At 42.2% G+C, this 25,658-nt stretch overlaps 1 protein-coding gene across 1 annotated transcript in view; it reads left to right on the top strand.

Moving 5' to 3' along the window:
• Positions 1-2,731: 2,731 nt before the first annotated feature.
• The window catches only part of LOC137418094 (meprin A subunit beta-like), a 73,092-nt gene continuing 50,165 nt past the window's right edge, over positions 2,732-25,658 (top strand). Inside the window, exons 1-3 of the mRNA XM_068104056.2 lie at positions 2,732-2,782; positions 15,099-15,180; positions 16,565-16,682. Coding sequence (XP_067960157.2) covers positions 2,732-2,782; positions 15,099-15,180; positions 16,565-16,682 — 251 coding nt within the window. The remainder of the gene's footprint in view (positions 2,783-15,098; positions 15,181-16,564; positions 16,683-25,658) is intronic.

The raw sequence follows: 25,658 nt of genomic DNA, 5'->3' as shown, positions 1-25,658 counted from the left end.
CCCGCTATCGCCTTTCCAGGGCTCGCCCAGAGCGTCCGGGCATGCCCGCTATCGCCTTTCCAGGGCTCGCCCAGAGCGCCCGGGCACGCCCAGCCTCGACTTGCCAGGCCGCAGCCAAACACGCCCGGGCAGGTCCAGACTCGCCTTTCCAAGGCTCGCCCTTGACACCCGGGCATGCCCGGTATAGCTTTTGCCGGGCAAACTTCCCGACATAAATGTGTATATATATTGCTGCCCGATAAACGGGCTTGTCAGAATACCTGAGCTGTTTTGTTTCAATAAAGCAACTCGGACGAATTCCGTCTTTGGTCGCGTCAATTCTTTCGACTCGCGTTGGAGCGCAGTTCCTTCACATACATACATACATACATACATACATACATACAAACAAACACTGTTCTAGACGGCTCTGCCCGGTAGGCTACGCCGTAAAAAGCTCAATCTATCCATTTTAAATTCAGGCTGCAGTAAAACAAAATGTGAAAATATCAAGGGCCTGAATACAGACTTGGGGGGGGGGAGACTTGTTGTGGGGGGAGACTGGTTGTGGGGGAGACTTTGTGTGGGGGAGACTTGGTGTGGGGGAGACTGGGTGTGGGGGAGACTTGGTGTGGGAGAGACTTGGAGTGGGGGAGACTTGGTGTGGAGGAGACTTGGTGTGGAGGAGACTTGGTGTGGAGGAGACTTGGTGTGGGGGAGACTTGGTGTAGGGGGAGACTGGGTGTGGGGGAGACTTTGTGTGGGGGAGACTTGGTGTGGGGGAGACTTGGTGTGGGGGAGACTGGGTGTGGGGGAGACTTGGTGTGGGGAGACTTGGAGTGGGGGAGACTTGGTGTGGGGGAGACTTGGTGTAGGGGGAGACTGGGTGTGGGGGAGACTTTGTGTGGGGGAGACTTGGTGTGGGGGAGACTTGGTGTGGGGGAGACTGGGTGTGGGGGAGACTTGGTGTGGGAGAGACTTGGAGTGGGGGAGACTTGTTGTGGGGAGACTTGGAGTGGGGGAGACTTGGTGTGGGGGAGACTTGGTGTGGGGAAGACTTGGGGTGGGGGAGACTTGGTGTGGGGGAGACTGGGTGTGGGGGAGACTTGGTGTGGAGGAGACTTGGTGTGGGGGAGACTTGGTGTGGAGGAGACTTGGTGTGGGGGATACTTGGGCTGGGGGAGACTTGGGGTGGGGGAGACTTGGGGTGGGGGAGACTTGGGCTGGGGGAGACTTGGGCCTCGGGCACTTGCGAGTGGAATGGAAACGAAACATTGCATTTTAAAAATTGATTGTACTTTCCATCCAATATGGGTTTTGACGATACTAAAACGGGTCTGTGGGTTTTCATAAACAAAACGGGACAAAACCTGTAAAATCCGGGTCACATAAAGCGATCTATGTGTCAGGCTCATCAAATGTTGTGCTAGTATTGCCAACCTTTCGTTATTTGTCCGTGCTCTATCCTTATTTAAATGCTGAGTTTCAAGCAAGAAAGCAGCACAATGGATATTTATATTATTTGGTTTGACGAGAGCATGATTTGAACTGCCGACCTCCCAGACCAAGATTTTACGCTCTATAACCATTGGCCATTTTACCCAAGTCTGGTTATACAGTAGATATCTCTTGTATTTGCTGCGATCAGAGAGGGAATTGGATTCGACTCGAAAGTCGTGTAAAGTAAAGGCGTGTGTCAATACTGCCTGAACTTTGGAGATACCCCAAGAAATGTTAACAATTCTTTTAAAGGAGGGTATGGAATACACACACACACACACACACACACACACACACACACACACACACACACACACACACACACACACACATACACACACGAAGGTGAATACCTTGAGACCTGCGAGGGCTCCGTTCCACCTTCTGATATCCGCATATGGAGATAACAACCAACGGGATATACCGTACTGTTAAATACCTGAATTATTAGTGTTTCAAGGTAACAGTGCACTGAATGTAATACTTGTGTTTCATGCGTTGGTTAATCTTAAAATAAAAACGTATGCATGTTCACTTGCAGGTATCATTGACTCAATCAAATGAGATATCCACCAGCTGACATTACATCTTAAACAACTAGAACGGCACTCAGTAGAGAGCATACCTTCAGTAGAGAGCATACCTTCTGTAGAGAGCATACCTTCAGTAGAGAGCATACTTCTGCCTGCTTGGCCAAATCACTCAATGGTGAAGAATCACTTTAAAAATTCTTGTAGCCGGTTCTGATTCCGGATTTCACTAAAATCTAATCATTTCGTCCTTGTCACATACGATACTTCTCTGCCCAATTTCGTCCGAATCCGTCCACAACGTTTTGAGATATTTTGTTCACAAACGGACAGACAAACGGACAGACAGGGGTGAAAACATGACCTCCATCCACCTTTGGTGGCAGAGGTAATAAGTACTTTTCACTGAAAGACATCTTTCACTTTTACTTTCTTTTACTTTGTGTTACTTTTATACTGCACACCTTTGAAAGACCCAGGGTCTAAGTTTATTTAAATCTATAAATATCAGTCGTTTTTATTTCCATTTTTTCGTACACTGCATTGTGTAACCTTTTTATTGAGAAGGTATTTTTGAAAGACTTTAATGACAATTGTGCACACAAATCCCCATCTCAGGTAACGTGCACTTTAGTTGCCATGCTACAGTTCTTTTATCAAACCACCCGGGAAATACCTGGAAAGGTAAATAGGAAAAACACTTCGGCTTTTTCGACAGTGTGATGGAGCATCTACTGCTTCAGCTGTTTCTGTTCCGCATCGCACAAGCTTTGGTAAGAACCTTTTGCTGTTCAATCAGAAATAGTTTTCTTTTTAAGTTTTCATGTTCTCCATTTTCAATGTGTACCTTTCATGTGCTTATGTTTAGTTATAATAGAGGGGGTAGGGAATAGAGGTTTCGAATGAATTATTTGTGGTTCACCACTCTATACTGGAGATTTATTTTGAAATTAGTTGTTGCGTGAAAAGAGTAAGAAGATGAAGAGTGAATACCTTACTCCTCAGTCACATTTGCTCTACGGCTAGGATACGGCGGCCGTACCCCTCCTAAATTGACAGAAACGTGCGGCGGCCGCAGAGTTTCTGAGGTGGCCTCAGGGTGGCCCTAGGGCGTATGGCTATCTTTTACAGGCCGTAGGGGTCGTCGTGGAATTATAGCGCGGAGTTATAACTTTTTTCATTTCTAGGTCGGCCGTAGCAATTTGACAAGCCGTAGCCATGACAACTGTAAGTGCTGTTATACATATGAAAAAGAACTGGTATATATACCCACTCGTTACCGTCCGTCTGGCCGCACGTTCGCCTTAGGGCCCCCTTGCGGGCACCTTGAGGCTACCTTGCGTCTGCCTTGAAAATTCTATGGCCGCCGCAGGGACGCCATAAGGTCACCGTGCGACATCAAATCAAAGACCGTACGGCACCCCCACGCTTTCGGTCTCCACAATTTCTAAATACCCCGTGCGGCTACCCGAAAAAAAAAACATATGTGACTGCTACATTGTGTGACCGTGGAAATACTGCGGCCGCCCTATAATTGCTAGTGGCCGTAGATTTTTTAGACCCTACGGCCGCCGAGCCAAATGTGACTGAAGCATTAGTCTGCCTTTTCAATGAGAGTAGTCATTGAAATGCATGTTGATAATAATTGCATGAACTGGTTTTCTTTTTTTTGTATACTGAGTAGAGGCTCGTGTAAGAGCTAACACATAAGGGGTACACGGTATCGGTATAAAGCAAATGAACACAACTAGGAATTTCAGGAATGAAGTCGGAGATTGAAAGATGTGGATTTGGGGTGTATGAACGGGGGTAGAAAAGATCAAGGTTTTGGATGGGGGAAGATAAGAGATGGTGGTGAACAGCTGTTTTAAAGACCTGGAGGGAGGAGTGGGATTGAAGAGAATGAGGGAGAGGTTTTTTTTTGAAGGATTGAAGAGGGTTATTTATTTATTTATTCTCAAAATATTTTATTTATTAATATTTCATGAATATTCGTGTCAAAGACTATTCTGGTAAGGTGCTTTTTACATTCCTTAAAAAAAACAGTTTGGGTATGGTGGAGGTTAGAGTTGAGGGTTATTCTTACACAGGTATGACAACACATTAAATGTACAACTTCACCCTATGCAGGTGTAATTTAAACCAACAAATGTACACCCTTGCCCTACATAGGTCTGATGTAACCTGTGATAATATTTGATAAATTAAAATATACATATAGTTTTGAAATAAGATTTTTTTTTACATTTCTACCACTTCAATAAACAATACATTTCCAAAAACTAAACAATAATTATGAAACATCATATATCATTTATGGAAAATGATAAATAATATTTTGAATTAATTCCAAAAGGGATTGCTGATACTCGAGGTCCACCACCTTTTGGGTGTTATGAGGAATACATATGTGTAATATGAAAGTTAAATCTTGACAGACAAACAAAATATATAAAAAGAGGGAGCGGTAGACAAGATGGGGAGAGAAGGGGAAGCACACGAACACAACATTTGAGAGCAGGGACATCGGGAGATGTGTGGGAGGGAGAGGGCTTGGGGGGAGAAGGCGTGGGAAGGGGGAGGGGGGTGGGAGAAGTATAAAACACAAGGACATCAAGGACTTCCATGAAAGAAGTTGGTATTTCAAAAAAGTGGATTTGGGGTGAAATTAGCGGGGGTAGAAAAGATCAAGGTTTTGGATGGGGGAAGAGAAGATGATGAAGAAGATGGTTGCCATGATAACAGAATTCAGCCAATCACCGCCGTTATTTAATCAGGTTCAGACAATGTCATGAGGAATAGATATCTGCAATACGAAATCTAAATGTTCAACGGTTTTTGAAATAGTTTACATAAAAGTACATGGACAGATCGATCGGTCGATCAGACAAAGCTCATTTGAATGTCCCCCATCTCTGACCGTGTCGGAGGGGCAGGGGACAAAAATAAATCATAAAAGATAGTTTCACAGCAGCCTGGTCTTGGTATCAATACTACAATTTATGTGTTTGTATGATGCCATGGCAAAATACGAACATGACAATGTGTACATTTGAAAACTTTAGATTTTGTCTGCATGAATACAAAGAAACATTTGTTGCAACTGTTTCTCCCTAATTATATTCCCAACTCCTGTGCATGTGAACATGCTGCTGAACTTTGTTCAAATGAGCCTGAACATTTTGGTGGACAACAACTTTTACTAACAACTATTTTTATAAACAATATTGATTGTCACATAAGTTAGACTAGACGGATTTCTGAGAAATGTGAATGTTAGGTGCATTTTTGGGTAAAAGTTGGGAACCTCACTTTTTAACATAATTAGGGTATGCTGAATTCGATTAACCCGGTTCCCAAGCCGAATGTTCAGTTTTTGACCTTCTAATTAGCATAAACAAAATGGCCGCCAAATTGCCATTTTTGGACAATTTCTTTGAACAAGCATTTATATATCATGTATATTGTTACGGATCCGGGGGACGGCATTCCCGTTAGCAAGGGGGGGTTAATCCCCTTGTCCTGTTAAGCTGGCCGTCCGACCGGTCCTGGGGGTATGACATCACGCCCGGTCAGTGCTGAATAGGGTAGTAGGCCAATCCTTCCTATGACCTAAGTACCAGCGCCTTCCGGTACGCGAGGAAATACTCCCGCCCGAGCCGCAGCGTAATAGATGGATTGCGCCGAGCGAAGCGAGCTGCGACGTGGGCCGTTAACAGAAGACTAAATCCGATTATAAGCGGTTCTGCCGAAATCGCGCCACAGGTACTCAATCGGGAAATCACTAAAGCGATCGGACGAGAAAGAAACCAAAGAATAAGGAGGAACAGGGATTTATTAATTATTTTCACAAAAACCAAAACCAAAGAAGAAGGGAACGAAAGCAATTTACAGAAGAAGAAGACACAGCGCAAGTCCTTAAACAGTCTTACTTATACCCACAGGACAATACAGACAGACTCACACGAATAGGGAATTGCAGGCAGGAATGGCTGGAGGGATGAGAAGGGCAGACGGTCCACAGAGCTGGCGGCAGGGAGGTCCGGGGATCGCGGCACGACGTCGGTGCCCCGCGTGCATGCCCTCGCCCTTGGTTCAGTGGCAAAAACCCGGTCGTCAGTGCTGGTTGGTATCGCCCACGAGCGTGCCGACTCTCACTCGCCGCAGGATGTTCACACCAAGAAAATGAATGGTCGATCCTCTCTCCCTCCTCTCTCAACTTCTCGGGTCGTGCTCCCTCCCTCATCTGCCTCTTACCGACTCTCTTGAACTGCCTCACGCGTCTCTGGTGGGGGCCTCGCGCCAAGGGTTTTATTACCACGCCCTTGGAACCCTCTCAAACTCACCAGACGTTTCTTGCCATGCCCTATCAAGCCATGCCCACCAAGCCCTGGTTGGTTGTTAAGGGCTCTCTGGCTCCACCCCCGATGACGAGGTGGTGCCATGCCCGTGCTCTGGCGGCTCCTCCCCCCTTCTTGGCCTCGTGCGTAATGGAGTTTGGCGCCAGGCAGCGAACGCTGCTGGGCGAGCAGAGGCGGTGTGATTCCCACGAAAACAGCCCAATGCAACGGCGACGAACGCCACCAAAAACAGCCCAACTGTTACTGGCACTTTGAGGAGACGATTGGGGATATTGAAAGGGACCTATCTTATTTGATTTATGCAACATAGAGTCAACTATTGGAAACACAGCCTTACCTGGAACACATAATAATGATATAACTATAGAGAGATCCTAAAGTGTCCTACGTGTTGTACATGGACTAACTAAGGTGCAATCTTTAATTAACAGCCAATTAAGGGGACATGTACACAGGGGTCATTTATAAGGGAATTTACTACTAAATTTACATGTGAAGGTTCTAAAAACCGTAACAATATACATGCAGCTCTTTTACTTTAACTTTACAACTTTTACCCCAAAATGCACCTATAAGCTTATACACGGTCTTTTTTCATAAATCTCATTGCCTCATCGGAATGCCTCATTCATGCTGTTTGATACAATTGTCTTATGTTTTGCAGCCCACAAATCGACCATCATCAGGTAAAGGCTTAAACCGAATAGTCTAAATTGAATACTATACATTCTTTGATTGTTTTTGGTTATTTTTGTGGTTGTCAATGTTGGCTGGTGGAACTTTTTGATCAGCTAAATTTTCCAAACAACATATATGTTATGAAGCTGAATTAAAGTTGTATCGGTGAAATCTCACAAAGCATCGGGTTGACTGGATATTTTAGAGGTAGTGCTGTCTGACAGAGAATGCACTTTGTGATATAACGCCCTGCCAGCGAAACAGCAGGTTGACGGTCTATCGTCAGGTCAAGAATATAGGTTTGAAAATTATAAATGAACAACAAACACAATAAATGTATTTTGTGCTCTTTCAGCAGAAGTGGATGTTTTTGACGTTGGAAAACCAGACCTATTTAAAATAAACCAAGGTAAGGATGTAGCAAGAACATGCACAAACTCTCACACTTTTTGTGATTCATGTAATCAATTTAACAAAGGGTGAAAATGCTAACAGATCATTTGTGAAACAAAAGCATGTGCTTGAGTTGTAGAATCTGGAACATTGTTTTCTCTTGACTGATTGAAATTGTTTCACCTATCGTTCTTAAAATCCCTGAAAATACCTGAAAATGTGAAACCACAATTTTTTTTATATTGTGGGTTATTTTAAACTTAATGCCTTTCAAAACTTATTTTCTAAGTCTTGCTCTATGTGAAAAAAATGTTCATGTGGTGGTACATGTATAAATAATTATGACATTTGGAAAACCAGATAGGTACAGTATGAATGAATGATCGTTTTTAAGGCCATTTTCCCCGCTAGAGCAGGGGTTAGCCTTGCGGGCCCCATGACAATCATGGTTCCCTGTTTGAGGCAATGTTTTTATGGCCGGATGCCCTTCCTGACGCTAACCCTTAGTCGCCTCTTACGATGCGCAGGGATACGGTGTACCTATTCTAGGCCGGGGTACACACCGGGATCATTCATCCCATGCAAGCTGGTACTCAATTTGCCGACCTCGGAGGGATGACAGGCTGAGTCAACCCCCCTGGCGTTAATTCAGCGATCGACCGGGATTCGAACCCAGGATCTTAGGATCCCAAGCCGGCACCCTAACCGCTAAGCCAACACCAGGCTATACAACACCAGGCTATACAAGTACAACACCAGTATGTGAAAGCATAACGAAGTAAAGACTTAATGCTGCTTGCATATGAAAGGCTGATGAGGACTTGGAATTATTTAGCCGAATCGATGTCATTCTTGATCTTGTTTGACTTTCCATTCTTTCCTCACTCTTGTACAGCGCTCAATCTGCATCTGTTTGAAGGAGACATGAAATATTCCGAAGTAAGTTATTCATTACATTACATGAAACACTCAATACACAGGTCTTCAACTGAAATTATGATTTTGATTCTCGAATATAATATTGTACTGTATTTATTTGAGGAAAGATTCTGCAACAAAATACTTCCATGGAGAAAAAGAATATGAATGAAGACCTGTTTGAATGCAACCAGGTTAGCAAATAAATTTGTTAAAACGAGGCCTGTAACATTATTTGCAATATTTCAAATTAAAAAAATGCACATATAGTTGTGGATATGTATTTTTGTTTTGATGTTAATGATAATAATAAAAATAACAATAACAAGAAGAATTACATTTAAAGTACACTGCCCCCATGCCAAATAAATAAATAACATATCGAACAGTGCGCACCATTGATGGGGCGCCTTCGGTGCCCAGCAATGCCACAGTGCAGCACATGGAGATGCAATTGGGAGGGAGCGGTGCACAATAATTGAATGATTAATTGCATAATTAAAATAAACAAGTACAGATACATTCAAAGTACACCGCCCCCATGCCAAATAATTAAATATCCTCCAGCACGGCATTGCCGGGGCCCCTCTGGTGCCCGGCAATACCGCCGTGCGGCTCATAGAGACTGTATTTGGAGGGAGAGGTGCACAATATTTGATTGATTAATTGCATAATTAAAATCAATAAAAGATTGTCATAAAATATTTTCTTAATCCATTGGCTAATAGCATAATTAAACCACTAGTGCTTCATCCGAAGATGTAACTTTTAGAAATTTAATTAAATGTCATTAATAAAAAGTAAATAATTAATTTATTAATCAATAAATAATTAATCGATTAATTGATTAATCAATAAATCAAAAATAGCCTTTACAGCCAAATCACTTGGTCATTGTCATGTTGGCTTAGCGGTTAGGGTGCAGGTTTGGGATCTTAGGATCCTGGGTTCGAATCCCGGTCGATCGCTGTATTAACGCCAGGGGGGTTGACTCAGCCTGTCATCCTTCCGAGGTCGGCAAATTGAGTACCAGCTTGCTGGGATGAATGATCCCGGTGTGTACCCCAGTTTAGAATAGGTGCACCGTATCCCTGCGCATCGTAAGAGCGTGACCAAGGGTTGGCGTCAGGAAGGGCATCCGGCCATAAAAACATTGCCTCAAACAGGGAACCATGATTGTCATGGGGCCTGCAAGGCTAACCCCTGCTCTGGCAGGGAAAATGGCCTTAAAACGATCATTCATTCATTCATTCATTGTCATGTCCAAATATCAGCTTCCTAAATCAAAAGGTGCCTGAGATATTGCCCAGATGAGAAAGAAAATAAATAAATGATTAATAATGAAAATAAATAAATAATAATCACAAATAATTAAATAATTAATCAATTGGCTAATAGAATACATAAACCACCACCATTTCATCCGAATCTGTAACTTAAAAAAAAAATTAATTAAGTCATTCATCGAATAATTAAATAACTAATCGATTAATTAATTAATCAATGAATCAAAAATACTCTTTACAGCCAAATCACTTGGTCATTGTCCTGTCCAAATATCAGTTTCCTAGCTCAAAATGTGCCTGAGATAGTGCCCAGATGAGAAAGAAAATAAATAAATGATTAATAATGAAAAAAAAAAAATTCAATTGGCTCATAGAATGCATAAACCACCACCATTTCATCCAAATCTGTAACTAAAAAAATAATAATAATCAGTCATTAATCGAATAATTAAATAATTAATCGATCAATTGATTAATTGATTAATCAATAAATCAAAAATAGCCTTTGCAGCCAAATCACTTGGTCATTGGCATGCCCAAATATCAGCTTCCTAGCTCAAAAGGTGCATGAGATAATGGCCAGAAGAGAAGGGAAATGAATAAGTACTTAATAAATTGCTAATAATTAAATAACTCATCAATTAATTGACTGATCAAAAAACAAACAATACTGTTTTTGACAAAGTACTTGCTCACTCTTGTGCCGAAATTTCAGCTTCCTAGCTCAAAGGATGGCTGAGATATCGCCTGGACAAACAAACAAGAAAACAAGAAAGAAAACAACCAGAGTGAAAACTGAGTACTCCCTTTCAGCGTTCGTCATTGCCGAGCCCCCTACGGTGCCCGGCAATGACGTTATGCAGGGCCTGTAGATGGCATAGGAAAGGAGCAGTGTGCAATAATGGTAAAATAATTAAATTGTTAATCAATTGGCTAATAAAATACATAAACCACCACCATTTCATCCGAATCTGTAACTTAACTTTTTTTTATTAATCAAGTCATTAATCGAATAATTAAATAATTAATCGATTAATTGATTAATCAATAAATCAAAAATAGCCTTTACAGCCAAATCACTTGGTCATTGTTGTGTCGAAATTTCAGCTTCGTAGGTCAAAAGGTGCCTGAGATATTGCCCGGATAATCAAGCAAAGAAGAAAGAAAACTAGAAAGCATCTGAAAATGCAAAGCCCGTCCGCGCTTCCGTTTGTATTCAGACGTCTTCGTATTCTTCTTCCATATACTCAAAATAATGAAATGTTTAAAAAAAATACAAAATGAAGATTGATGATTTCCTGCAACCTTGACCTTTTGATCTAAAAAAAAAACAATCTGCTTGTAGCTTTTGATTGGTAAACCAATTCAGTGACCCAATATGCAAATCTTACTACAATTCACCAAATGTCCGTCTGTCTGTCTGTCTGTTCGAAGGTACCGTAAAAACTGCTGAACCGATCGCAAAGATATTTTGGGTGGATAATCCTGGGATCTCCAGGAGTAAAATAGGCTATTTCATTTTCCCAATATCAGCTTTAGTCTCCAGCATTCTCAGGTTTGGACTCCCGCATAACATTCGCGTTCGCATAGCGTTCATTGTTCTCATTGTGACGATGTTGTTTTCCAGGGTGCCGAACAAACGGCTGCGCCGATCGCTGCACAGCTGCACCAATCAAACTCGGACAACAACAATCTTACATACTTACAATCCCACAAACCTTGAACCTTGACCGAATCCATGAACTTACAATGCCACGAGATATGCGGAAAGGATGACTCAAAACCAATATAAACATCATTAAACATCATTCGTATATAAACATCATTAAAAGTAAATAATGACCTTGGCCAAAGTTCAAACGACATTTAATCTCAACATGAGAGAATTCCACATAGCTATTTGGGCGGTGAATACGCTAACAGATCGCTGTCTCCATCGATCTTGCCAAGGCCGTAACAGCTATCGGCTCCAAATCCTTTTAACTGTTGATTTGGAAGTTTTTACAATGAAGGAAACATTAACAATGTTGTTAAAAGTTTATTTTGTGATTAATTGGAGTTATGTTGTTTGGGATGAAAAAAGAGATTTCGAGTTCAAGTAAATGACGACATGCCATGATGGTTTCTACTTTCTGAAAGTGAACTTCGCGGATCGCCATATGCAGATTCGCCACGGACCCACGATCGATGTTTCTATACGTGAACGTACCCGTTTGTTTGCGAACGGGTACGTTTTTCATGGAAGTCCTTCACGAACTTGCTGTCCATGTCTGACGTGCGACTGAGGGTGCTACAGGAATGTGGAATTTATTGGTTTCATGCTTTAGCATTTGCCGTGTCTGCATTGCCTGTTTGCTTCTGGCCTCCCACCCGTGCATAGCACGGGTATCTCCATAGTTCTTTAAATTTCATTTTAATCGGGTGAAAATTGGTGATTTTATGCAACCTTGACCTTTTGATCTTAAAAAAAAGAATCAGCTTCTACCTTTTGAATGGTGAACCAAAGTGACCCAATATGCAAATTCTTAAAATTTCAGGTCAATCGGATGAAAATTGATGATTTTATGTGATGCTGACCTTCGACCTTTTGACAAAATTATTAATTTGCCTTCTCCATATTATCATAATGATGCTTTGGTGAAAATTTGATGACAATAGCTCAAATGGTAAAAAAAAAGGTTATGACCCGGATAGACACAGACAGACACACTCACACAAACAGACAGAAAGATAGACAACAATTACAAAACCCCATCTCCTACTGTGCTAATGACTACAACGACATTCGGTCGAGAGCATATCTTGCCAGGCTGAACAGTTTACATTTTGTATCCCACTGATACAGACCATTCGTCTGATACTGGTCTGGATCTGTATCAAGACCATTCGTTCTTGTCACACACCAAAATCGAACCGTCTTGTTCTTGTCACCTACCCAACTCATCCACCAAGTTTTGTCATAATCCATCCACAACGTTTAGAGCGGATTAGAACTTCGTAGGAATGACCTTATTAGCTTCCTCAAAGTATGAATAATGAAAACCAAAAAAAAAGCTTTATTTCTGGGTCAAATTGTTGCCTTCTCAAATAAATTGGTCTTTTGTGATGTATAAATGTCTGTTATTTCCAGTAAATCGAAATAATTTGAAATTTCGGCTGCATTTTCTGGAAATTGGTGTTTAAAGATCAGAATATACTTCATTCCATTCCAAATACCTACCATTATTCCCCAACACTCCCCTCTCTCCATCCCACCACACTTTCAGTTTCCTGCATCTTGATAATACCAAAGAAAACATTATAACAACAAATTATTTATCAAGGCCTTTTATGAATCCACTACAATACAATACACTGAATCAAGATAAATGGTTAACACAACTAAGCAAGGCCAAAAGCTATTTTATAAATTAATCAATAAATTAGACTTGAACCATGACAGGGAATTATGAGGTATTGATCGAGGAGAGAAAATTATTTGTAAATATTATTATCAAAGGAAGTACGAGTGATTAACAATAACGAGCAAGTTGCCCATGCCCACAAGGGATTCCACACGTGGTAGGGATGGAGAAGGGAAAAATGCAAATGGCATCTTCTGGCATCCAGCAAGCTGGGAGCAACAACTCGCATTTATTGCCACATCTGATGCAATTTAAACGCCCTAATGGTGGCGAGGTGCTCTAATTGAAACAGTTTGGCGATATACAGTTGTGGCCAAAAATATTGGCACCCTTACACTTTTTTCAAAAATAATGCACCATTTCTTCCAAAAATTGTTGAAATAAAAAATATTTTGGTATCCACATATGTATTTCCTTGGTTTGCAGTGGAACAAAACAAAAAAAGCTGAAAAAATTACTAAATCTTAGCTTATTCCACACAGAAATCCTAAAATGGCCCGGACAATATTCTTGGCACCTTTTACAAGTTGTTAGAATTCATTAGATTTCAAGCAGGTGATTCTCCTTTACTTTGGAATTCAACTCACCCAAGGTGAGTTGCAGGTGCCTGCAATATAAAAATCACTCATTCAACCAGTTTGAATAGAGAAAAGGAGTCATTATGCTGTTTTGTGTCACTGTGTGTGTGGCAATGAGCATGGAGAAAAGAAAGAAAACCAGAGAATTGTCTGAGGAGGTCAGACACAAGATTGTAGCCAAGGATGGACAATCTCAAGGCTACAAGTCCATCTCCATCTCCTGTGTCCGCCGTACAAAATGTTATCAGGAAGTTTAAGGCACATGGCACTGCAGGCAAACTCCAGTCGGGCTTTTGCCGACTGGAGTTTAGGGCACAGGACCCCACTGCTGAGAAAGAGACACAAGAAAGCTCGACTGGAGTTTGCCAAAACACACCTGAACAAGCCAAAATCCTTCTGTGGACAGATGAGACCAAATTAGAGCTTTTTGGTAAAGCACATCATCTCTATGTTTACAAAAAACAAAATGAAGCATTCAAATAAAAGAACACCTTCCCGACTGTCAAATATGGAGGAGGTTCAGTGATGTTTTGCGGTTGCTGTGCTGCCTCTGGCACTGGGTGCCTTGAATATGTGCATGGCATCATGAAATCAGGAGATAACCAAGGCATTTTGGAGCGCAATGTTCAACCCAGTATCAGAAAGCTGGGTCTCTGTCAAAGGTCATGGGTCTTGCAGCAGGACAATGACCCCAAACACACTTCAAAAAGTACCCAGGAATGGTTCAAAACAAAACGCTGGACTGTTCTGATGTGGCCAGCAATGAGTCCAGATCGAAATCCCATTGAACATCTGGGGGAGATCTGAAAACAGCAGTTGGGAGAAGGTACCCTTCAAATCTGGGAGAACTGGAGCAGTTTGCACAAGAAGAGTGGGACAAACTGCCAGTAGAGAGGTGTAGGAAGCTCATTCATGGCTATAGGAAGTGCCTGACTGCAGTTATTTTGTCCAAAAGTTGTGCTACCAAATATTAAGTCTGTGGTGTCAATAATTTTGTCAATGCCATTTCTTTTTATTTTCCGATTTAAAAGGATAAATTTATTTCTGAATCAAAAACAAAGGTTCTGTAATATTAACAGTGAAATAAAGAATTGTGGAGACAAAATACTTTTGTCAATTACAACTTATTTTTGGAGAAAATTGTGAGTTATTTGAAAAAAGTGCAAGGGTGCCAATATTTTTGGCCATGACTGTATTTAGCTTTTTGATGTATAGGATGTGTAATAAAAATTTGGTGTCAAAGACAGTGAACAATTGCAAATGAATAGTAGGAGGTGTTATTGAAAAACAATGAAAATGTAACAAAATTAGAAATATCATGATCAAACTCTTTGTAATATATATTTTTTGGAGGTTCCAGGAGGAATGCTTGAAGACAATGCTGTCGTGGAGTACACCTGGAGAAGACACCTGTCTTGAAGAGGATTTTTAATGTTTTGTGTGCATGTAATTGTTTATTTTATAATTGCAGTCAGAGAAGCAAAGAAGCACAATCCGGGACAAGACCATGCATTGGGAAAACATCATTCCTTATGATCTGCACAACAGTCTTGGTATGTTGATGATGATGATGATGATGTTTGTACAGGAAATTGGGGAAAACAAGGCTATTTCAAGATGAAAACAAATTAAAAAAGAAAACAAATGTTTATAAGAGATGGGCAAAACATGATTTTTAAAAGATGTATGTAACTTTGGAAACCGTAAAAATGGTCAACTGTTGACTTCAGAGTTGGCAGATAAGCTTTGATCTTGATCAAGGAAATGGGAAAATTACCAAACAGATAGTTGGAATTGATCATATTGTAATGGCCGCAGCTCTTTAGTGACCAACCCGGCCGCTGTGCAGGTGGGGGTCCAGAAGGTCTCGGCATCTGCCCGTAATTTGCGTGCATGTCAGCGGTTTATCGACCGCTTAATACTAATCGTATGGGGAGCCAAAATGACAAAGAGGGATGAGGGTGGGAGGGGGAAGGATAAAGAGAGACCTTTAGAATTACCCTTTACAACCCTTTAGAACCCCTTAGAATGACCATTTAGAACCCTTTAGAACCCCTTAGAATGACCCTTTAGAACCCTTTAGTATTATCCTTTTTAACCCTTTAAAATGAACCTTAAGCACCCTCTATAATTACCTTTTAGAACCCTTTATAATTACCCGTTAGAAACCTTTAGAATTTCCCTTTAGAATCCCTTAGAATTACCCTTTAAAATCCCTTAGAATGACCCTTTAGAACCCCCTAGGATTAACCTTTAGAAGCCCTTAGAATGACCATTTATAACCCTTTAGAATTAACCGTTAGAACCCTTTAGAATGACCCTTTACAACCCTTCATAATTACTCTTTAGGACCCTTTAGTATTACCCTTTAGAATCCTTTAAAATTAAACACTGTGGTTTAGAAAGGTTCTTCTTCTTCATTATTACGGACGGATGGTCGGGTGGAAGGAAGGACATAGCCAGATATTGAAGTGCCTTAAAAATAGACACGACCAAATAATATACTTGGCCAGCAGGTGAGATTCAAGTCAATGTTTCTTTATCTGGAACTGCATGGTCATCATGTACTATGTGTTACATACCCTCCTAAAAAGGAAGAGGGGGAGTAGGGACATCATGTGACTGCAATGGGCAGATGTTGAGCTGGTATCACCAATGACAAATGACTCTTCCATGTGTGAATGTAAAAAATTGTACATTAGTTAATTTTCATTTATCAAGCTAATTTGTAAAGTATGTAAAAAAAATGTTTTTAATGCTAAAATTGATAAACTCTTAAAATTGATTTTAAAAGGATAATAAAATTGATGAAAAAGGTTTCTTTTCACTTTGGGTGTTTCTGGTAGTGTTTATATTTTGTTGTGATGCTTTGAAATGTGGTTTGATGTTGTAACCTAGTGTACAAGCTGATGTTGGAACCATATGCTCATTTTGCAGATCTCAATGCCAAGGGAGTCATCCTGCAAGCATTCGACATGTTTCGCCTCAAATCCTGCATCGACTTTGTGCCCTGGTCAGGTGAACCGGACTTTATTTCGGTGGTGAAAGCTGATGGGTATGGAAGCTCCAGCAGGGGCTTTAATTAAAAATAAGAGGAGGATTTTTTTTTCTGTTTCATAAAGAACTAGTGTGGATCGCCTCACCACACATCGCTCTGGAGTCAGAGGCTTGTTTTAACTGAGGATAATGCCTGTATGCAAGATGCTATATTGCCATGATTTGCACCAATCGTAATACTACTAATATTGCTTTTGTACAAATTTATTTGTAATATTGGTGACATTATTTATTTGTAATCTAGAAAGGTCGAAGTGGTCTAAAGCTCTAAATGGTCAAGGGTCCAAGCTGTCTAATCTGTCTGAAGGGTCTAAATGGTGTTAATGTCTAACGGATTGAAAGGGACTTGAGGGGGGGAATGGTCTAAAGGTTATTGGGGTAAAAAAGGCTCTAAAGGGCAAAGGGATCTAAAGGTGTCTAACATAGAGAAAGGGTCTTAAAGGTAAAAGGGGTCTAAGGGTCTTAAATATCTTTGAGTCTAATGGGTCTTTGGGGTCTTAAGGGTCTTTAGGATGTTTGGGGTCTTCAGGGTATTTTGGGTCTGTAGTGGTCCTCAGGGTCTTTTGGATCCTCTGTGTCTTTTGGGTCTTCGGGATATTTTGGGTCTTAACGGCCTTCGGGGTCTTAAAGAGTCTTCAAAGGTCAAAGGGGGTATCAGAAGTTTAAAGGTCGAAAGGTACATTTCAATAGTACATACTTAAATAATAGACACGTAATTAATAGACACGTAATTAATAGACGTGTAGTCAGGATGCAACCGATGTTCAAACAGTAATAATAATAATAACTAGAACTGCCACTTTAAAACTGCTGGCAGTGATGACCGGTTTACTCGCACCCACTTTTGATACAACCCCACTTTTGATACAACCCCACTTTTGATACAACCCCACTTTTGATACAACCCCACTTTTGATACAACCCCACTTTCATTAGACATTCTTTGACACAACCCCCTTGGATACAACCCCGACACACACACACACACACACACACACACACACACACACCCACACCCCTCCCCCCACACACACACACATCCCTCCCCCCCAGACACACACACACATCCCCCCTACACACACACACACACACACACACACACACATGCACACAAACAACACACACACAAACACATCCCCCCTACCCCCACCCACATCCCCGCTACCCCCACCCACACCCCTCCCCCCAAACACACACACACACACCAACCCCCCCCCCCCACCTACACACACACATCCCTCCACCCCCACACACACACATATCCCCCCTACACACACACACACACACACACACACACACCTCACCCCCAACACACACACACACATATCCACACACACACACACACACACACACACACACACAAACACGCGCACACCACTCCCCCCACACGGTCACACATATCCAGACAAATGCACATCCCCCTCCCCCCACCCCCCAAGACACATCCCACACACAATCCCCCGACACACAACCCCACCCCCCCACACCCCCCCCCCCCCACACACACATCCACACACACACACACATCCCCACACACACACGCACATTCCCCCTACCCCCCACCCACATACACACACACACACATATCCCCCCACCCCTAACACACACATGCACACATCCCCCCCACCCCCACCACACACACACACACACACACACACAAACACACACACATATCCCCCACCCCTAACACACACACAAACACATGCACACATCCCCCAACCCCCCCCAACCCTAACACACATGCACACACACAAACACCCCCACACCTCTCCCCCCACACGAACACCCCTCCACACATACACCCCTCCACACACACAGATATCCACCCGCCCCCCTCACACCCACACACACATACACACACACGCACATCCACACATCCACGCACACAAACACACGCACACATCTCCCCACCCCACTCCCAACACACACACACACACACACACACACACACACACACACACACCCCTCCACACATACACACACACACACACACACACACACACATATCCATCCCCCCCTCCTCCACATGCACACCCCAACCCCTCCACACACACACACATATCCACCCCCCCCCCCCCCACACACACACACACACACACACACACACCCCTCCCCCCCCCCCCCACACCCACGCACACATCCACACATGTCAATCCATGCACTGATTGCAGAAAAAGCCATTTAAAAAAGAAAATTAACCTGAAATTGCAGACAGAATTATTTATTTTATCTGAGAAGCTAAACGCTTCTTCTTCTTCTTCTTCAGGCGCTCATAACTTTGAGTGAAATACGATCGAGTTAAAAATAGTCAGAATTGGAGCAAATCTGTTTCATTCGTTTGTTAATATGCCTCACCTATTGATAATTCTGCAATTGGAATTTCATTTGTTGTTGAAATGACCGCGGGAGATCGCGTTATCGTGAGCACGTTCTGGCAGGGACAAATTGGTGTGTTTCTTCTTCTTTCAACAACTAGGGCATGCCCGTACTATATATATATCTAAAATTATATCCCCCCCCTCTATTTACATGAAATGGTTTGGTCCAAAGCGAACGGCTTGCGAGTACGGTGACAATCCCCCCCCCCTCTATTTACATGAAATGGTTTGGTCCAAAGCGAACGGCTTGCGAGTACGGTGACAACCCCCCCCCCCCTCTATTTACATGAAATGGTTTGGTCCAAAGCGAACGGCTTGCGGAGTTTGGTAAAGAAATCGCCATAGCGTGCACAAACGCGCAGGAAAGCGAAAGAATCGCAAATTAGTTTTAATTAGTTTTAAAACATAGTTTAACGCCAACATAGTTTGCCAACGTGAAATAAATGAATACGCTCTCAAATGTGCCGTCCGAGGCAGAGTCTGTTCGCCACGTTCGGCACACGTGATAGCTCGCTGCTCTCTGATTGGTTGAATCGTTTTTTGGACATAGCTCGGTAACTACTTGTCCGATTAATTTCAAACCTTGAAAAGGCACATCCTCGGGTCCCCAGCAATATACCTGGCAAGTTTAAAGTATATCGGACCCGTGGTTGTCGAGAAACAGCGGTCACAGACAAACAAACAAACACACACACAGACACACAGACACACACACACACACACACAGAGATTGCTGGAATTATAGATAGATAAAGACTTATAGCTTCGAGACCGTACATCCAATCATCTTGAAATTTTGCACACTTGTTACTCTTCATGACTCCTACTACATACAGTATGAAGTGTCACGTCGATCAATAAAGCGATTCAAGAGATATCCATTTAAAAAAAAAATTTTTCGTTTAATTAACGATATCTGCCAAACCACGTGACCTATCGCAAATTCTAAAATGACATTTTAGTCGACTGACATGCTGAACAGATCTGTGAATTTTCTCCTCGATTGGATTAAAAATGAGGGAGGAGCTAGGTTTTAAAGGTTCATGCTTAAAAACGTCATAACTCTGAAACCATGTGTCGGATGATGTCGTGCTCGCTGACTTTTTTGTTCGTCATGGTTATGCGATTCTGCCTGCCAAGTTTGGGCTCGATCCGTTCAGCCATTGCAGAGAAAAAGGGGTTTTCGTGTTTTCACGAAAAACAAGATGGCGGCCGAACCACGTGACCTGCGACGTCATAATTACCATTAAAATATTCTACAGACCGAGTCCCTCCTGTGGTGAAAATTTTATCTCAATCGGCCCTATTATTGCAGAGAAAATGTTTTTTAAAGGAAATTAAAACTTAAAATGGCAATAGCACTGAAAGGACATAGCACGTGGCCTGGAAGGACAAAATGGTGTGTTTCTTCTTCTTTCAACAATAAAGACTTATAGCTTCGCGACCATACATCCAATCATCTTGAAATTTTGCAGACTTGTTCCGCTTGACGAGAGCTACATTCCATTAAAAATTCAAGTCGATACATGCAGTGGTACAAGAGTTACAAGCTTTTTTAAATTTAAATTCCATTATTTATTGCGGCCAAACCATGTGACTTATCAAAACGTCTCAAGTAACGTTGAAACATACCCCCATGAGGAACATTTGTGTAAAGTTTCCACTCGATATCTCCACAAATTATGGAGGGGATTCCATTTCTAGTTTGAGCTTTAAAACATCATACTCTGAAACCATGTGTCGGATGACGTCGTGCTCGCTGACTTTTTTGTTCGTCATGGGTATGCGAATACGCCTGCCAAGTTTGGGCTCGATCCGTTCAGCCGTTGCGGAGAAAAAGGGTTTTTTGTGTTTTTTCACGAAAAACAACATGGCGGCCGAACCATGTGACGTATGACTTCGAAATTTTTTGCAATCTGTGTTTTTTTTAACTAAGCATCTGGGGAAAAAATCTCATTTTCGGGGGAGAAAAATTGTGTTTGACGAATTCTAACCTCTTAACGTTAGCATTTTTGATATACTCAATACACATGTTTTTTGTTCCCATTGCAGAGTTCTTTAGAATGAGCCATTCCTCAAATTTTTCCATTGAGCCGTTTCGGAGATACAGAGGGGCAAAGTTGAAGGTGTTTTACAAGATGGCGCCCATACCACGTGACCTATGACGTCATCATTAGCATTTAAAAATTCTACGACCCTAGCCGATCATTTGATGAAAAGTTCCTGTCAATCCGACCAGCGGTTGCTGAGAAACTTAATTATGAAGTTTTCGGAGGTGCAAAATAGGGTGGAAGAATAATAATAAGAAAAACTCTAGCAGTAATAATAGGTTTCTCTCCATTTCATGGAGAGTAAACCTAATAATACATTTATTTTATATAGCGCTTTTCAAGAAGCCCAAAGACGGTGCAAGAAGAGGGTGCAAGAAAGAAAGTACATAATTAATAGCCATATAGTCACACAACTTCACGGAGAGATGGACAGCTTCACAGAAGGCTTCACCTCCCCACTGTGTTTTTCATTTATATCTGCAGTATAGAGATATCCCTACACTCCATAAAAAGTCAACAAACGAGGTAATGCAACAACTTTAATTTGTTTTTAGCCTGTCCTTTGCGCAGCAGGAGACGGGGTTTTGCAATCCGTCTGTGTGTGTGTGTGTGTGTGTGTGTGTGTGTGTGTGTGTGTGTGTGTGTGTGTGTGTGTGTGTGTGTGTGTGTGTCTGTGTGTCTGTGTCTGTGTGTCTGTATCTGTGTGTCTGTGTCTGTGTGTCTGTGTCTGTCTGTGCATCTGTGTGTGTGTGTGTGTGTGTCTGTCTGTGTGTGTGTGTGTGTGTGTGTGTGTGTGTGTGTCTGTGTGTCTGTGTGTGTCTGTGTGTGTCTGGACTGTAACCTTCTTCCATTTGAGTTTTGTCATCAAATTTTCAAGCGAGCTTCATTATGAGAATATGGAGAAGACAAATTAATAATTTGGTCAAAAGGTCAATGTCACATAAAATCGTCAATTTTCATCCAATTGACCTGAAATTGGAAGAATCTGTATATTGGGTGACTGAATTGGTTCACCAATCAAACATTAAAACGTTCACCAATCACTGAGTTGGTTCAAAATTGTTCAGATGAAAATTGATTATTTTAGAGGTGTGACCTTGAGTCGACCTTTGACCTTAAAAAAATAGTTGCTTTCCCAATTCAATGAGGCACTATGCAATTGCTGTTTAATTTTCAAGTTAATCAGATGAAAATTGACGATGTTTCAAATTAAAATTGATAATTTTGGAAGTTTTACATTGAGTCGACCTTTTGACCTCAAAAAGAATAAGTTTCCTTATTTAGTGACTCAATATGCAAATGCTGTTCAATTTTCAAGTCAATCGGATGAAAAATGGCAATTTTAGAAATCTGACCTCAAAAACAATAGGCTTCTTAATTATAACCAACTACCATCTGGTGAAGTTTCGTGAAGATCGGTTTAAAATTGTGACCTGTAGCCGATTGACAGACAAACAAACAGACAGACAGACAGACAGATAATGCACAAAACCAACCAATATACTTGAAAAATCTTCGATTTTGCAAGTAACAAGAAAGAAAACAAACGGAATGAAAACTCTTTTTCCAAATGCCTCTATCTAAAATAGGTCTATACATACTCCTTAACATGTGTTGGAAATTTGTTGCTTGTATGAAAAAGTGCAGAATTGTTACAACTGGCGTGATTCGGCGTGCTCCACGCGCCTCACCACACGTCGTTTGAGGGGTAGGCATCTTTGACCATTTCGGTGTCTTTTGGGTCTTCAGGGTCTTTGGGGTCTTTTGGGTCTTCGGTGTCTTTAGGGTCTTAAGGGTCTTTTGGGTACCTCTGGGTCTTTGGGGTGTTTTGGGTCTTTGGGGTGTTTTAGGTCTTTGGGTCTTTTGGGTCTTCGGTGTCTTCAGGGTATTATGTTACCTCTGGGTCTTTAAGGGTCTTTGGGGTCTTCAGGGTATTTTGGGTCTTCAGGGTGTTTTGAATATTCAGTGCCATTTGGGTCTTCAGGGTCTTTTGGATCCTCTGGGCCTTTAAGGGTATTTTGGGTCTTTGGAGTGTTTTGGGTCTTCTGGGTCTTTGGGGTCTTCAAGGTCTTTAAGGGTATTTGTGGTCTTCAGGGTATTTTGGGTCTTCAGGGTGTTTTGGGTCTTCGGGGTCTTTTGGGTATTTAGGGTGTTTTAGGTCTTCGGGGTATTTTGGGTATTTTAGGTCTTTGGGGTGTTTTGGGTCTTTTGGGCCTTCAGGGTATTTTGGGTCGTCAGGGTGTTTTGGGTCTTCAGGGTCTTGGGGGAATGAAAGGGTCGTCAAAGGTCTGAGGGATTTCAGCAGTCTAAACATAATTAAGAGGGTTAATTAAGAGGGTGTTAAGATTATTTGAAGAAGAAGACATTTTCGTCACATATAAACAAACAAACATCGCTCCTTTCCTATTCCATCTCCAGGCGCTGCATGGCGTCATCGCGAAACGTCATCGCGGTGGTTTTTCACAAACATATATGGTTAACGACATAACCATATATGTTTGCTCTATTATTATAAGAAGATATATTTAACGATGCCGCCTGAATATTCAGCGTGCCTTATCACCGGGCCCCCTTTGGTGCCCGGCGATGACGCCATGCAGCGCCTGGAGATGGAATAGGAAAGGAGCGGTGTACAATTATGATGACATGAAAATCAGGGAGTAGAACATCCATGCTCCAAAAACGATCTGATCACATCAGATACAAAAACGAAACTAGAGAGTTCATAGAACACTATACCTATATATATTATGAATCGTGCAGTGTTCAAGTACTGTATATAATTAATTTTTAATAAAATGGTGCTTTTAAAGATATTTTTAAAATCTAGAAGTTTAATGCTACTGAAGCAGCCATATACATCACAGGTATACAGTATACACTGAAATGTGTACACATATACTTTCGTCTCCTGGAAAGCAAATCCACCGGAAGGAAATCTCATTTCCTTTCACAAAGCCCGAAACAAGTGTGTGTCCACCCTCAGGAGAGCCAGGAAACAATATCTCACCGTTCTCAAGACCGAACTCTCTTATCTGTCTCCCTCTTCCAAATCCTGGTGGCGTCTGGTCAAATCTGTTTCTGGTGTTTGTTCCCCCTCCATCCCCTCCCTCACCTCAAACGGCTTAATGGCTGACTCTGCACGTGAAAACGCTGAATGCCTCAACTCTGTGTTTGCCTCTAAATCTTGTGTCCCAAACCCATCCCTCTCTGTACCCACCGTACCCAGTCATACCCAGCTGCTCCTGGACTCTGTGTCCTTTCCTCCTGACAAGTTGGAAAAGTTTCTGTCAACCCTAGACTCTGATTCTGCAACTGGTCCTGACGGCATCAGCCCACGGGTCCTAAAATCATGTTCTTCCGCTCTTTCACTCCCTCTTTCTGTTCTCTTCACCCTCTCTTTTGCTCAAGGTCATCTGCCATCTGCTTGGAAATCAGCCAACGTCACCGCTTTGCACAAAAAAGGTGCAAAAACAGATCCGAGCAACTACAGACCAATCAGCCTTCTCCCAATTATCAGCAAAGTCATGGAATCCATCATTGCTTCAGATATGAAATCTTTCCTCTTCTCCAATGGCTTGATCTCTGATCATCAATTTGGTTTCAGACCTGGTCACTCTACTCTGGACATGCTGCTTCTGCTTTCTCAACAATGGATGGAGGTCCTCAACGCCAAACAGGAAATTAGAGTTGTCTCCCTTGACATTTCACATGCCTTCGATACGGTCTGGCACCCTGCTCTGCTCACCAAACACTCCTCCTTTGGTATCCATGGAAATCTCCATGCATGGCTGGCGGACTTCCTCTCTGGTCGTAGTCAACGTGTGGCCCTGAATGGGTTTCTCTCATCTCCTCTTCCTGTTCAGGCTGGAGTTCCCCAAGGTAGTGTTCTGGGCCCTGTGCTTTTTCTGGTCTTCATCAATGATCTCTCTGACTCTCTTGAAAATCCTCTCTATCTCTTTGCTGACGACTCTACTCTCTGTCGCTCCATTCCTCATCCCTCAGTTCGGCAGTCTGCAGCCTCCTCACTCTCTGCAGACCTGGACAAAATCACAGACTGGGCAAACAAATGGAACATGTCTTTCAATCCTGATAAATCTCACACTCTTACGATGTCTCTCCGAAAAGACCGACTGGACAACCCTCCCATCCACTTTCTGAATAATCCTCTTCAAGAAGTTCTGTCACTCAAGCTTTTGGGTCTCACTATTTGCCATGATCTTTCCTGGGAAAACCACTTTTCAAATCTGGCCTCCAAAGCCAGTCGCCGACTGGGCATCCTCCGTCGTGCGAAGTCCTTCCTTGGCACACCTGAGCTCCTCACCACATACAAGGCTTTCATCCGCAGCTCTATGGAATACTGCTCTCCCCTCTGGTCTGGTGCTCCTGCCTCACACCTAGCTCGTCTTCACGCTGTTGAAACCAAAGCGTTCAGAATCATTGGAATCTCCCGCGATGAAGCTAACTCCAAGGGCCTTTCACTCACTCACCGCAGGCAGGTTGGTGGTCTTTCCGTCATCTGCCGACTCCTCTCTGGCCTTGCCC

Source organism: Myxine glutinosa, chromosome 11, assembly GCF_964187855.1.
Source record: "Myxine glutinosa chromosome 11, kmMyxGlut1.1, whole genome shotgun sequence".
NCBI classification, from domain to species: domain Eukaryota; kingdom Metazoa; phylum Chordata; class Myxini; order Myxiniformes; family Myxinidae; genus Myxine; species Myxine glutinosa.
The sequence above is the reverse complement of the archived record's forward strand: the minus strand, read 5'-3'. Positions and strand labels throughout refer to the sequence as shown.